The sequence below is a fragment of the Synchiropus splendidus genome, chromosome 11 (genome assembly GCF_027744825.2).
Source record: "Synchiropus splendidus isolate RoL2022-P1 chromosome 11, RoL_Sspl_1.0, whole genome shotgun sequence".
Classification (NCBI taxonomy): Eukaryota; Metazoa; Chordata; class Actinopteri; order Syngnathiformes; family Callionymidae; genus Synchiropus; species Synchiropus splendidus.
Genome location: NC_071344.1, coordinates 21,570,806 through 21,586,411, shown reverse-complemented (window position 1 = coordinate 21,586,411; position 15,606 = coordinate 21,570,806). Strand labels below are relative to the sequence as shown.

At 43.8% G+C, this 15,606-nt stretch overlaps 1 protein-coding gene and 1 pseudogene across 1 annotated transcript; one reads left to right on the top strand and one right to left on the bottom strand.

Moving 5' to 3' along the window:
* Window positions 1-5,069: 5,069 nt before the first annotated feature.
* LOC128767065 (uncharacterized) lies at window positions 5,070-6,418 on the top strand. Its single transcript, XM_053878763.1, has 3 exons — window positions 5,070-5,160; window positions 5,229-5,381; window positions 5,967-6,418. The coding sequence occupies exons 1-3, from the start codon at window positions 5,070-5,072 to the stop codon at window positions 6,416-6,418; spliced, it is 696 nt and encodes a 231-aa protein (XP_053734738.1).
* A 5,407-nt stretch (window positions 6,419-11,825) lies between these two features.
* LOC128767064 (uncharacterized) lies at window positions 11,826-14,037 on the bottom strand (annotated as a pseudogene).
* Window positions 14,038-15,606: the final 1,569 nt, after the last annotated feature.

The following is a 15,606-nucleotide window of genomic DNA, read 5'->3' as shown; positions in this document are numbered from 1 at the left end:
AAAATAAAAATAAATCTAGAATATCAGATTAGAAACGTACAATTTGCAGATTAAAATGTTAATAATAGTTCAATAATAACAATGAAATAACAATAATAATAACAAAAAATAAAATAAAATAATTCAGACTTGCGTGATATAACCATGTGCACATGCGCTAACCAACTTCTAATCCCAGCACCGGAACTTCCGGATCACATCGAGCAGGCGGACCAGATCATGCAGTGACAGTACCTGCACATTCAATGGAGTTGTGGCTAATCACTTCCGGTGTTAACACACAGACTTTCTGCCTTCTCTGTCTTGAGTGACACGAATGGTAAATTTTGTAATTTTTACCAGGACTATGTATCGTGTCTATTTAGTTTACATATCAAATGAACAGCTGCGTCTGTGGAAATGCCGTATGCATGACAACGGGATAAATTAATATTGTTTCTGATTTTATTTAATTTAGATGAAAAAGTGGAAGTGTCTCTTTATATGAGGGAAGGAAGGTGACAGAGGACCGGTCCTCTCGCATCTGGAGTCATCTCCAAGAGAGATGGAGATTCAGCAACAGATGAATTGTGAGGCAGGTTTGTGCCTTTGGCTAAATATTAAAAAGTATATAATTTTCTGTATAGCTTAAAAGGAAGTGCAATGATGTAATCACACTATGTTGTATGTTGCATCACATGTACAGTGGTGGTCAAAAGTTTACATACACTTGTAAAGAACATAATGTCATGGCTGTCTTGAGTTTCCAGTTATTTCTACAAATCTGATTTTTCTCTGATAGAATGATTGGAACAGACTTTGTCACAAAAAACAATCATGAAGTTTGATTCTTTTATGGCTTTATTATGGGTAAACTGAAAGTGTGACCAAAATCAGCAGTGTCAAAAATGTACATACAGCAATGCTAATATTTGGTTACATGTCCCTTGGCCATTTTTACTTCAATTAGGCACTTTTGGTAGCCATCCACAAGCTTCTGGTTGAATCTTTGACCACTCCTCTTGACAGAATTGGTGCAGTTCAGTTAAATTTGTAGGCTTTCTGACATGGACTTGTTTCTTCAGCATTGTCCACGTTCTCAGTGGGGTTTAAGTCAGGACTTTGGGAAGGCCATTCTAAAACCTTAATTCTAGCCTGATTTAGCCATTCCATTACTACTTTAGATGTATGTTTGGGGTCATTGTCCTGTTGGAACACCCAACTGCGCCCAAGTCCCAACCTTCGGACTGATGACTTTAGGTTTTCTTGAAGAATTTGAAGGTAATACTCCTTCTTCATTGTCCCATTGACTGTCTGTAAAGCACCAGTTCCATTGGCAGCAATACAGGCCCACAGCATAATACTACCACCACCGTGCTTGATGGTAGGCATGGTGTTCTTGGGGTTAAAGGCCTCACCTTTTCTCCTCCAAACATATTGCTGGGCATTGTGGCCAAACAGCTCAATTTTTGTTTCATCTGACCACAGAACTTTCCTCCAGAAGGTCTCATCTTTGTCCATGTGATCAGCAGCAAACTTTAGTCGAGCCTTAAGGTGCCGCTTTTGGAGCAAGGGCTTCCTTCTTGCACGGCAGCCTCTCAGTCCATGGAGATGCAAAACACGCTTGACTGTGGACACTGACACCTGTGTTCCAGCAGCTTCTAATTCTTGGCAGATCTGCTTTTTGGTGCTCCTGGGTTGACTCTTCACCCTCCTGACAAGTTTTCTCTCAGCAGCAGGGGACAGCTTGCGTTTTCTTCCTGATCGTGGCAGTGACAAAACAGTGCCATGCACTTTATACTTACTTACTAATCTTTGCTACAATGGCCACTCTTTCTACTCTTCCTATACAGATTATTATTACTACTGCCAATCACGACAGGATGAAATTGAACTCAACTTTCATGATGGAATGTACACAGAAGGATGCTGATGCTGAGCTCAAGCATCTTCTGATGAACTCCCTCCACAAACCCATTAATCTGCGACAAAAACATATGTGGTCTGTCGCAGTGGTCCTCTGGTCAGCTCCTGGAACTGGATGGTCACACCAACATGGAACCAGTTCTTGATGAATGAGACCCTGTTACAGAATATCTGGATAATATAAAGGATACATGGATACGTAAACATATATATGTAGAAAAGTATATATCAACCATACAATAGTACATCTACCTCACAGGGAAAACAGATCACAATGCATTTAACTGTTTACATCAAAGTGGCGCTAACTGACAGGACTCAAAGAAAATATAAATACATGTAAAACTTTCCAAATGTATCTGGGAAAATTACATCACGCACACAGCAAATAAGGAGTTCAAGAATTGATGATGGTTCAGAAAGACTACTAAATAATTTGGACCAGGCCTCCCCCTTTTAGCTGGTACCCTGCATGTAAGCAAATAGTTCAACTATGACCTGACTGGGCTGCGTGACCTTCTGCTATGCAGCGGAAGTAAACAAACTCCTAGACTAATCACAGTCTAATGATGTCTAATAACCTTCTATACAATTGAGATGTCCTGAGTGTAACTTGATGTGGAGTATATGTCTTCCTCGGTCTTAGCTGATGTCTGCGGTGAATACATAACAAACCTGATCATCTGTGTTTTGTAACTCGCGATGACGGTGGTTTATAGATGTGTAGATTTGTCTTCCTTCATCCAGGTCCTTTTGATTGTGAGTTTCCTCATGTAGGTTGTTCCAGTGGCTGGAACTGAGAGGCTCCTTGCTGTAGACAGGTGAGCATTGTTAGAGCGTGTTCAAACTCGTGCCCTGGTCCAACCCCAGTGCCAGGTTCAAACTTTCCGCTGTAGTTTCAGTCCTAACCACCCAACACTGAGCAACCCTTAAGTTCAAGCTAAGATGGGTTTTTGTTTTTTTTCCATAAATAACCTGAGAGGAACATAAACTTCATTAATTGTTTCTTAGATATAACATTAATTCTATTTATCCATGAAGTTATTTTAAAAATGTTTATAGTGCATCATGTGCGGTCAATTGCACGATAACATACGGTAGCATAACATATGGTAGTTTCTTTCCCACTAAGTGCAATACTACTGGAACATTCTGTACTCATCCACTAGCATGCTTGAATAAAAGGCTGTTTCTTGTTGTAGGCGATGTAGGCAATGCCTAGGCCCCCGATGCCACCAGGGGGCCCCAAAGCTTCTTGTCAGTGCTCTGTCATTGATAAGTGGGAGTTGTCTGACATATTTGACACTTGATGAAAGAGGCGAGCGTTGTTATCAGCAGATGGATCATCAATCACTGCTATCATCACCGTCACTGCTCTGACATCTTCACCACATGACATCGTCTGTCACATCCTCTCAACTTGTTTTGAGTCGGCCATCTTGGATGTGGGCTGCTGGAGTGGCTGTGTTGGAGATGTCAAATGAGGTTTATTTTAGAATGTATGTGGATCTGTTTGAGTCTGCCTGCCTCACGCAGAAGAACACTCCCCGAGCCTGCACCCACCTCATTAATCCATTAACCCAACAGCTGCTTATTTGGTTTCTTGAACTCCAAATGTCTTTTTTTCATTTCGTAGTTTTCCTTCTTACTCAGCTAATGTCTGTGTACAACTTAACTTACTCACAGGTCCTAATTGTACTGGTGTGTTTAATTCTAACCTTCTTTTTCACACGCATTTTTCCTTTTTTGTGCTTTTGTTTTTTAATCTAGTCTCTTCTGATCATTCATCTGGATCACTGGTGTCAAACACAATCACGCCTGGGACCAAAAGTTTCAATGTAAAGTGGCAAAAAAAACCTTATTTATCAGAGTGTCTCTACATTTCAATTCTGCTCACTCTATCTTCCTTGTGTGTGTTTACAAAAGGCAATCAGACATGGGAAGTATCTCTTTTGTAATCGTCTAAAAGAGCCTGTTAAAATTCTAATTTACAATGAATTTGATTATTATTAGACTATTATTGACAATTCACCATTCATTCATCTATCTATCTATCTATCTATCTATGATGCCGCAAGAGATGTTTTTATTAACATCACATCCTGGAAATTCTGCCATGGCATATGACCAAAATCAGTCTGGTGATAGGTACTGCTCTCTACTGTGAGGATGTGATACTGTTATTCACAGACCTTTTGCACCTTTGTTCTGAAAATGAGAGTCGAAAGTAATAGAATGCTATTCTCAATTCACTTGAATTACAGAATGAACCTTAATTATTCCTAAATGCTGCCATGATATGCAACCAAAATCAGTCTAGTGATAGCTACTAGTCTACTATGAGGATGTGATGTTGTTATTCACAGACCTTTGCACATTTCTGGGTAGTATTTGGTCAAAGTACATAACACTGTAATATAAATGCATATTTAATCACAGGCCTTTGCATAAGTTATAAGTGAAAGTAAAAATGATCCAATGTAATGAAATGTATTGTTACATAATGTTATCAGGACTGCATTGATCAAATTAATGATGTCATTGTGGATGTTTCATACGTAAAATAAAAACACCAATCATATTTGGCCAAAATGATATAGATTTTCCGTCACAGGAACAGCTTCTTTCCCTCGGCCGTCAGACTGTTAAATTCATGAACAGCCTTGTTGTAATGTTATTCTATTTATTTTATTTTATTTGTTTTATTTGTTGCACTTTATTGCAAGGCACTTTCCTAGTCAGTGGGCTCCCCACTGACCATGGCAATAAATTTGATTCTGATTCTGATTCTGATTCTGATTCTGATTCTTAATTTGGCTCAAAATAACAACTAATGTGGAAAAGTTTCTGTGGCAAGAATCATTTGCTTTGTTTGTTTCAACTAGCAGTCTTCAGCTCTGTTTCATTGCTACCGTAATGTAATGTGTCTCTGCGCGCACTCGAAATCTGACTGTGTATAGCTTGACTGCGACCGCGGAAGAGTCGTATAGCTTTACTCCAATCGTGTCTATAGAGACTCTATAGCGACGTTGAGCGAGCAACAAGATGGCTGTGAGCGCAGAAAACATGTCTTGTGTGTACAACAACCAAAACAAGCTCGCTCAAATCGGTGGCAGGGATCTAGCTCCATACTCCAGTGAAGCAGACAACGAGCGTCGTTCAAGATGAAAAACGCCAAGTGTCATCTGCACCCCAAACTAACTGGCAGGACGGAGGATCGAGGGCGGACACCAGGGCAGTGTTTCGCTGCTTCAGGTCTGGGATTGAGCATCAGTTGTACTCCTCTTCTAGTGGAATGTTTGATATCGCTGCTCCCTCTACAGGTGGGGGCAGTAACTGCTTGGTGACGTTCGTCAATCTCAAGTGCGACTCCTCCAGGAAAGGACAGACAAGCAGATCTTGCAACCCCTCAAACAAGGAGATCACGTGCATCACCCTGGAGCTGGAGGCCGAGGTGAAAACCGGAGGCATGACAGGTCAGCTCCATCTTCCAATATTCGTCTCAGTTGGAATGAAGTCCGCGTAACAGGGAAATGCAATCTCAGCTGTATGAGACGGCACACGGAGAAGCAGGTGAAGACCTACATCAAAGCGCTGAACAAGTCTATCAACCAGGAGCGCTGAAAGTCAAAGTTAAATGTATATGGGTTAATAGGTGGGTATTTATGAGACCTACGAAGAATAACTTATCAAACACAGTCCATGTGTGGTTTCAATTAAACACAAATGGTAAAATAATGGTATGATGCACTAAAAACCTAAAGGAATTTGATTTTTTCAAGGTTTAGTCCTTAGTGAAGGTTAAAAAAAACATTTAGAAGGAAAAATGTGATTTTCTTTTTACTTTTTTCCAAGTCCGTAATGATCAACGCAACACACAATTGTTTGTTTGCGATTGGAATGCATATTTAGTGATGAGCAATGTCTGAAAGTGAACTTTATGTGAGACTCTTAAGGAGTGACACCACCATGGTAAGGAAACCAGATCTGACGTCCAAGGGCGGTAGGTCTGCTCGGAAGGAAGACACAAGTGGCGGAGTAACGATGGATTTTTTTTGCAGCCGACTTTAGGGCGGCACTCGCTGTCCTTGAAACAAAGTTCGACCAAGTCCAGACGACAGTAGAAGACCACAGTCAGTGGCTCTCGTCATTGGAACCCGCCACGGATGATCTGAGTCAACGTGTCAGCGACATAGAAAGCACTTGCTCTGCTTTTAAAGAGGTCAACGCGAAGCTACAAGCTAAAGTCGTGGACTTGGAAGGCTGGAGTCGGCGTCAGAACGTACGCATCCTGGGTCTGGCAGAGTCCACCGAAAGTGGACAGCCTACAGAGTTTTTTTTCAGAAACTGCTTGTTGAAGTTTTTGGACAAGAGAGTCTCACACCAGCCCCGGAGGTGGACCGTGCACATCGCCTCGGGCCACCCGAGCCGTGCCGGAGCGGCGACCACGACCTGTCATTCTCCGTCATCTCTACCAGGTGAAGGACCTCCTGATCCGGGAAGCTCGACGTAGAGGGAACCTTGAATTCCGAGGACAGTAGATTTGTGTGGTGGATGACTACGCTCCCGAGGTTCTGGCTCAGAGGGCAGAATATCGAGAAGTCAACTTTACAATCGCGGACTGAAACCCTCGCTGTGGTTCCCTGCTCGGTTTCACATCACACTCCCCAACGGCGAAAAGAAGCGGCTGAAGTCAGCTGAAGAAGTTTGGAGATATATTGAATCTCTCCCGCAATAGCCAAGGAAAGGACAACTAACACCATGTTACCTTTTTACTGGTTGGTCAGTGAGTACGGAGTTTCTCGTTCAGATTCGTGTTTGAACAAGCGTTGTTTTTGTTTAAGTTCTGATGGTTCTGCTTTCCCTAAGGATCCATCTTTGGATATATCGCTATTATTATTACAGTGTGTCTACAATTTCAATGTTCAATTGTTTTTGGGTGTGTTAAATACTTTTATGTGTGGTATTGGAGTGTTTATTATTTTGGTTATAATGGAGCTGGAAATGGAAGGTCTGTAAGAGTGTGTTGAGTGTAGGATGTTGTTTTGGAAGAGCTGCTGATTTTTTTAGCAGCTGTCTTTTGCTGGGGATTGAGGCTGAGGGGAGTGAGGGAGAGGGGTGGAGCGTCAGATGGGACTGAGGCAAACCATATTTTATATTTGGACACCAATACCCGTCAATACATGCATCAAGTAAAGGGAGATGGATAGTCCACTAACTTTTTTAAGCTGGAATGTCAAAGGGTTAAATCATCCTGTAAAGAGGAGGAGAGTGTTCTCACACATCAAACATTTGAAGTCCTCACTAGTTTTTCTACAGGAAACACACATACAAGGTTCTGATAATAGTCGTCTTATGTCCAAATGGGCGGATCAGCATTATCACTCAACCTTCCAGGCCAGAGGAGTTTCCATCTTGATAAGTCAGAGGACTACATTTGAGCAGCATAATATAATTGCAGATAAAAATGGCCGCTATATTATAGTTACAGGCAGACTGTTTAACTCACTGGTTATACTTGTCAATGTGTATGCACCTTATGTAGACGATGTAGGTTTTTTTGAGCGTCTCTTTTCTTCTCTGCCAGATCTTACTGTTTATTCGCTGATACTAGGTGCCGACATAAACTGTTGACTTGACCCTCACTTAGATAGATCTTCTCATAACCTTGCCACCGTGGGCAAATGTGTCTTATTCATCAAGACCTTTCTGTCCGAGTTTCTGATGTATGGGGTTCTCTCTATCCAACTAAAAAGGAATACTCTTTCTTCTCACGTTCACCAGACTTATTCTCGAATTGACTATTTTCTTGTTGACAATCGGCTCATTAATTCTGTGACGTCTTGTAACTACCATCGTATAGTGATATCAGACCACGGTCCTGTCACAATGTCAGTTCACCTCCCTGGTTGTCCACAAATTAGAAAACATTGGCGATTTAATCCAACATTACTGTCTGACAAACATTTTAACGAGTTCCTGGAGACTCATATCAACATATTCTTTGAAACAAATGTCACACCTGAAATATGCAGCGGTACAATTTGGGACACTCTTAAAGCTTATCTTCGCGGGCAAATCATTTCTTATTCGGCGCGCATGAAAAATAAGACGCAAAAAACACGTTCAGAAATAGAAAAACAAATAAAAGTGACTGACCAGCGATATGCCCAAGACAAAAGAATTATATAAATCTCGTATCGAACTTCAAACAAAGTATGATCTTCTCACAACACACCCCATCGAAACAACTACTGAAACTAAAGAGTCCGTTCTCCACACATGGGGAAAAGTCTGGGAAACTCTTGGCGAGACGTACAAATGTAAAACAGCTGATCTCAAAAATAAAAAAGGAGGATGGAACTATCACTTTAGATTACATGGAAATCAATGATACATTCAGACATTTTTATAGTCAACTCTACTCCTCAAATCTACCAAATAATGATACTTCTTTGCATAGTTTTCTGCATAACCTAAACATTCCTACTCTTTCAGCTGAAAACAAGAGCAGACTAGAGAAGAATATAACTCAGGAGGAAATCTGCAGTCAGGAAAATCTCCTGGTCCTGTCGGCTTTCCAGCAGAATTCTTTAAGAAGTTCTCCACACTAATCGTTCCACAACTACATTTGGTACTGTCTGAGTCCTTTGATAATGGCAAATTACCAGCATCGTTGTATGAGGCATTTATCACCCTCATTGCCAAAAAGGGCAAAGATCCAATTGAGTGCACCGCTTACAGGCCAATATCCTTGTTGAATGTTGATGTCAAGATACTAGCTAAGGTTCTGGTCCGTAGGTTGGAAAAAGTCCTACCCACAATTGTTTGTGCGGATCAAACAGGCTTCATTAAAAACCGCTATTCCCATTTTAATACCAGACGTCTTTTTAACAACCTGTATTCTCCTGCTACATGCGTACATGTGTCAGAGTGCGTGCTCTCCTTAGATGCAGAGAAAGCATTCTATCGTGTTGAATGGAAATACCTTTTAGTAATATTAGAGAAATTTGGTTTTGGAGGAAACTTTATTTCTTGGATTAAGATATTTTACTTGTGCCCAACTGCATCTATCTTAACTAATGGCCAACACTCTGAGGTCGATTCTCGTGATAGATGTAAGGGAGAGGAGGCCAATCTTGTCCACATGTTTTTGATGTGCCCCAGTTTAGAGTCTTTTTGGAAATCCATCTTTCATACACTGTCCACAATTATCAAAGTAAACATTGACCCTGATCCTTTGCTGGCTCTGTTTGGCACCTCAGATGAAGATGCAAGATTTACTACCAACAAAAGAAGAATGTTTTCATTTTCTTTGCTTCTGGCCAGGCATGCTATATTACTGAGGTGGAGAGATGCTGCCCCGCCCACACATGCGTCCTTAAACTATTTGTGCTGTGTATGACAGTACATATCAAACATTAAAAAACATTCAAGCATTTAGTTACATTTTAATGAGGACAGTGTTGTTGATCACCCATTTTAGTCAGCGCATCAAAGTCTGGTGGTAATTCTGTTGTGGCTATTCTCAGAACAGATCTGAAGTGTTCATTACTCATCTGGGATTGTGGGGTGCTTTGTTGGTGTTCATCACACTAAAAGTCTGTTCACACACATATGTAGAGCCAAACAGCACCAGTATCCTCTGTTCCATCTTCTGGATGTTTGGAAATTTGGCTGCACTAAATGAAGCATAAAACTGATCCAGTTTCATGGACTTGAACACGTCCTTTCACACCATGTCACATTGGAGATCAATCAGATCCAACTGCAACTCCTTTGGCACCAATTCTGGTCGTGTGAGAAGGGACATGTCAATTTTTCCAAAATCACAAAACTGACGGCAAAATTCTTCATGCAGTTAATGTTAACGTAGCCAGTGTGGGGAAATAACCAAATGACTGATGTCTGACATTTGCTTCGAAAATAAAACCAGCTTGGTTTTAAGGGCTCTGACATTTGCTTGCATTTCATGAACAAACGTTTTTTTTTCCCCTTGTAGCTTCACATTCAGCTCGTTTATGTGTGTCGCAATGTCCACAGTAATAAAGGCTAAATCACAAAGCCAATCATTTGTCACTCAGGAAATTTGTCAATATTCTCAAGCAGTGACGTGCAGTCAGGGGAGGCAGGTAAGGCAGGGCCTCACCTGTCAAAGAAAAAAAAGTAAAATGAAAAAATATATGAAATGGTTATATTTATCCACTGGTTTACACTATGAATGAATGAAATTCCTGAATTTTCACATTAACTGTTCAAATACTGAGAATAGAAGTGTGGTGAGGCAGCCACCTGCTGAGCCTCACCGGAGATGGTGCAATGACTCGACTAACCATGCTGGCATGCAGTGACAACGTATTGCTCTCTCTCTGTATGTCGCTATTAAAATGTTCAAACACTTTTGCTATACAAACTAAATTTCTATTGTATAGCTGATGGACATAATGAATGGCCTCAAAAAGCCACTAAGTGAGGCACGCAGTTCTCCTGCCTCATGGTAGGGGGCACTTGTGATCCCAGGGATTCTTCTTGTGACAACAGAACAACAGAATAATTGACAGCAAACGACAGTCTACAGTTGTAAGTCAAATGCAGCTATCCGTTTATTTTTATTTTTTATTCTAATTTGGCCTTACTTTCAAAATGGAGGATTACATATCTAAACTCAAACAATTTTCTAAACTGGACTCGAAGCAGGAAGTAAGGTAAGACCATAATAAATGAAGGCTACACACATATTCATAGAACCTGGGTTACGTGAGTAACCATCATTTCTATTTCATATGTGCTCTGCCCTCTAACGGCCTTCGCTATAGGTTAAAAACCACAGTGAAGGCCGTAGGGATTAGCTTCCTCCCAGCATGGCCTTACAGAAGACCAGACAAGGAAAAACCAACTCAAAGACCAGAGGGTCCAGCCATGGTCGAAGATCCCCATACAGACAAAACAGTGTGAGCCACTGAAGCGTCCGTCATGTCTCTCAGATAATTCTGAGCAAAGGTCGAAGCAGATGACCAAGAAGCAGCTTGACAGATGTCTTCCATGGAAGCACCTCAGAAAAGCACAGCAGATGAGGAAATGGCCCTAGTTGAATGAGCTCTGAGGCCCTCCGGAGCCACAGAGCCTTCAGCCTTGTATGTGGCAGAAATGGCCATACAAACCCAGTGAGCAAGACGCTGTGAAGTGACAGCTTTGCCCTTCTGGTTTCCTCCATAGCAGACAAAAATCAGTCAGACGAAAGTCTTTTGTCCTGTCAACATAGCAAGCTAGGGCCCGCACCGGACATAACCGGTGCATCCCAGCCTCCTGATCAGTCTGATGAGGTGGGGAATAAAAAGCCCTCAACATCAGGACTTGAGACCGATAAGAAGTTGTAATGGCCTTCGGTCTGAAAGCCGGATTTGGATGAAGAGTCACAGAGGTCTGACCTTCGCCAAACGACATACAAGGCTGTCAGATCGCTCACTCTCTTAGCCGAAGCTAAGGCCAGAAGAAGAGCCGTCTTCAAGGACAGTATTTCCAACAAAGCGGCCGCCAGCGGTTTGAACGGAGCCTTACAGAGCCCTTCGAGAACCACCTGCAAACTCCAGGGCTCCTAATGTACCGAGCACCAAGAAGAAACCTCTTAATGATCGGGGGACTCCTCACAGAGACCTGATCAAAGCCTTGGTGCCCTGCCAAGATGGCGGCCGCGAACACAGTGTGTTCACAGAGTGTGGACGCCGCCCGGCCTTCGTCCAACAGCTCCTGCAGGAAGGACATGACCTCAGCCAAAGAGCAGTTAGATGGCGAAAGCTGTTTCAGTGTACACCAGTTAGCAAATACATGCCACTTGGAAGTGCAAAGCTTATTAGTAGCTGGTGCACGGGTGCTTTGCACCGTATGGTTGACTGCGTCCGACAGCCCCATGTCCAGCAGTTTCACCGTTTCAGCAACCAGACCTTGAGGGGTCGACCTAGAACAGGACGGGACCAAACCTGGCCCTGATACTGCACCAGAGCCCCGTGAAAGTCTGGAATCATCCAGGGTGGACCCGTCGCCATGCTGACCAGGTCTGGAAACCATCTGGTCCCGGGACTGTCGGGGGCCACCATGATCACCGTCATCTTCTGTGTCCTTACGCGTAGAAAGAACGGCATCAACAGTCTCAGTGGAGGTAACGCATACAGACGCCCCAGCGGCCATGTTGCGTGAGCCAGAGCATCCACCCCGAGGGTGGGGTTGTCCGACACCCTCAAGGAGAACCACAGAGGGGCTTTGTAGTTCTCCTTTGATGGGAACAAGTCCGCGACCGGACCCCTGAAGCGAGTCCAGACTGCCTCTACCACGTGTGGCGCGAGACCCCATTCTTCCGCCAACAGGCCTCCTCTGGACATTCTAGCCGCATCCACGTTCAGCACACCTGGAACGTGACACGCTCTCAGAGACAGAAGATGAGAGGACGCCCACAGTAGAATGCGAGCCACTCTGTGCAAAGAGGGAGCTCTCACTCCCCCCTGGCGGTTGATGTAGGCAACCGTTGTGGAGTTGTCTGACCTGACCATCACGTGATGGCCTTCCAGCCGTGGTGCAAAGTGCTCCAGCACTCTCTAAACCGCCAGCAACACCAACTGGTTTATGTGCGGCATGGGATCCGACCAGAGTCCTCCGATGCACTCCTCTCCTATCGCGCCTCCCCATCCCGACAGGGATGCATCCGTGAATACGTGCCCAGAAGATCAGAACCAGTCGTACCTCGGCCGGAAGGGCCACCCACTTCGACTGGGTTGAGCCTGAGACGAGCAAACCAACGTTGAAGGCGTCTCATGTGCAACAGACCCAGCTTGACCACCGAGTGAGCAGCCGACATGAGACCTAACAAGGTCATCACCTCGCTCACTCTCAATCTCTGGGCACTTCTCGCCGCCGTCACCGCGATGAGAAGTTTCGACAACCTCTCGTCTCTACTCACTGGCTGAATGACAGTGTTCAATTCCTGATGTTGAATGATAGATATTTCTAGAGTTCCCTTTGCAAGTATAAGCTCGACAGTGCTGTGTTTATTGCCATCTGTGGTTACATTTTCGCCATGGTCTTTCCTCATAAACAAATAAATGTTGGATTACATTCATTTATGAGAATGAAAAACGCCCAAAACTACCCACTGCTGCTTTAAGGAACTTGCTATACTTGCATGACATCAGGTAACGCAGAAGGCTGCGGTGTCTGCATAGGGCAGGCATAGGGTGTCTGACAGACGCGCTATCATGATCTGAGAGTCGAGGAGAATCCCCAGATATTGAGTGCAAGTGCTGGGTTGCAGCGCGCTCTTCTGGAGGTTGACCGCAAAGCCCAGACGTCTGATGTGCTGCAGCACAATCTCCGTGTGATGATGCGCTTCGCTCTCCGAAGCCGCCAGAATGAGCCAGTCGTCCAGATATGTCAGGATTCTCATGCCTGCAGATCTGAGCGGCTCCAACGCAGCATCCACCAACTTCGAGAAGGTCTGTGGAGCCAGAGAGTACCCGTAGGGCAGCGGTCGAACTGGTAGCAATTGCCTCCCACTGCAAACCTCAGGTAGCGCCTGTAGCGCTGCAAAATGGGGACGTGGAAATGCGCGTCCGTCAGATCCACAGAGGTCATCCAGTCCCCTGGCCTGATGCACTCGAGCAGTTGCTTTATTGTCAGCATCCTGAATGAGCGGGAAGAGATGAAGACATTCTGCCGTCGAAGATCCAGGATGGGTCTGAGACCTCCTGACCTCTTGGGGACCAGAAAGTACACAGAATAAAGCTCCTTACCGCGGTCCTCCTGAGGAACCAGGGAGATCGCTCGTTTTTGGAGGAGCGACGCCACTTCCTGCTCCAGACACAGACGTTCTGCTGGGGAGCGAGAAAATGTGAGACGAAATGCGAACTCGGGGAGCCGCCGACAGAACTGAAGTGCGTAGCCCCTGCTCAATGTTCTGTTTAACCAAGGGGCGAGAGGGCCGCACAAATCCACCCATGCTGAGTGGAAGTCTGTGAGGGATTGGGCCAGAGACAGAGGATGCCTAGCTTTTTTTGCTAGCGACCAAGAAGTATGAACACGAGTGAGGCCTACGGAACCAGGCTCAGTCCGGCTCGTAAAAGCAGCACCTGTCTTAGGCGTCATGCCTGTCCAACTCACAATCAGAGAATCTGCACAAGACGAACAGGAACGCTCCATGTTAACCCGATGGTTGTAGTCGCAGGCTGAGTGGAAAAAGGAGCAGAGGAGAGTTATACGTGGTGGGTGGTGCCTTCCTGGGTGGAGAGCCAATCAACCGAAGTCTCAGGCCGAGGCCAGTGCCTTGATGTGGATTAACCAATAGCAAAGGCCACTAGAGGGCAGAGCACATATGATATAGAACGTTTTTTGTTGTTGCTGTCGTTTTAATTAAATGTGCTTTTTGTATGCTACAGTTTGTATGTCAAAAAGCTGATATGGGATTTTAAACAACCTGATAGCTGCTGCCAATCAAATGGTAAATAGGCTACTCTGTAGGGTTCATGTGTTTGTCAATCTGATTGTTATGAAGTCAGTGCCTCACCAGCCATAAATCTCACCGCACATCACGGTTCTCAAGAAGCTCCAAAAATGAAACGATCTCCTGTTTGAGCTCCCATACACGTTGACATACTTTTCCCAAACTTAACCAGTGAACATATTAGAATGGTAAAGTAAGTGTGGGTGATCAGCATCGGTTTCTTCAAGAAAATGAATAAGGCAATGGTGAACTCCCCTTGCTCGAATGAAGTTAGAGTTTCACAAATGGCTTCACTACGTGGTCAAGCTGCAACACGGATTTACACATTGCTTCTTGGTGAATTATGCAGTGCAAGAAAATTACCTCCTGCTCAGGGTTGTCCTGTCATCCTATCCTGAATTCTCTTGAGCATCCCGACGTTTTTTTCCTGTCAGACTTGGTGACCCATCTGTGGTAACGTTGGTGAGCATACTCCAAGGTAACTTGTGTTTCTGTATGATCGCTGACACGCTCATAAATAAATCCTCACCTCGTGTCTTTCCTTTCAGGGATGCCATATCCAAAAACTTATCTCGAAATTCTCATTAATCCCACTGATAAAAATTAAAAGCTGAGCGGTGTCCCTTATGTCATGGCTTTCGTCCAGTGCCAAAAGAATATAATGTCAATGACTCTGCTTTTTTGTTTAGCTTGCTAGTTAAGTGTTCGTCAATGACTTCAATACGTCACTGACCTGCGTGATAAGCTTATTTTTTCAAATTTGTTCTTGCTCTCAGGACATAAAATACTTGCCATCTCCACCATGCACTATTAAAGAAACTCCCCTTCGGAGAAAGGCTTGCTGGCTTTTGCTATTTATCAAAAATATTGCAGCATTCTAAATATATTCAGGGTGTTCAGCTGTACCCAATCTCTTGATTTCGGCGGCGCCGCTGGTAAATGAGTGTAATTGCAAGCATAAAACTGGCTCTCCCGTCTTATCAGGTGATCAGACATATTTAAACGAAGTGGAAACATCTAAACAAACAGATGAACATGATGGTTTTCAGCATGTTTTTCACGGAAAAATCCCAAAGGAAACATCACAATCACTGATGTCAATTGCTCATGGAACTCAAGTAGTGCATTCCAGTCGGACATGAAGAGACGGACCTGTGATGATGGCTGCATCTTACCGATTTATTTCTCATAACTAAAAGACAGCTGGATCCTGG

Excerpts from the sequence above, each read along its gene's own strand:
- LOC128767065 (XM_053878763.1), top strand. The coding sequence starts at position 5,070 with ATGAAAAACGCCAAGTGTCATCTGCACCCCAAACTAACTGGCAGGACG. Across the intron at positions 5,161-5,228 it reads GCAGTGTTTCGCTGCTTCAG|GTGGGGGCAGTAACTGCTTG; the intron begins GTCTGGGATTGA and ends CTCCCTCTACAG. Across the intron at positions 5,382-5,966 it reads GAAAACCGGAGGCATGACAG|CCGACTTTAGGGCGGCACTC; the intron begins GTCAGCTCCATC and ends TTTTTTTTGCAG.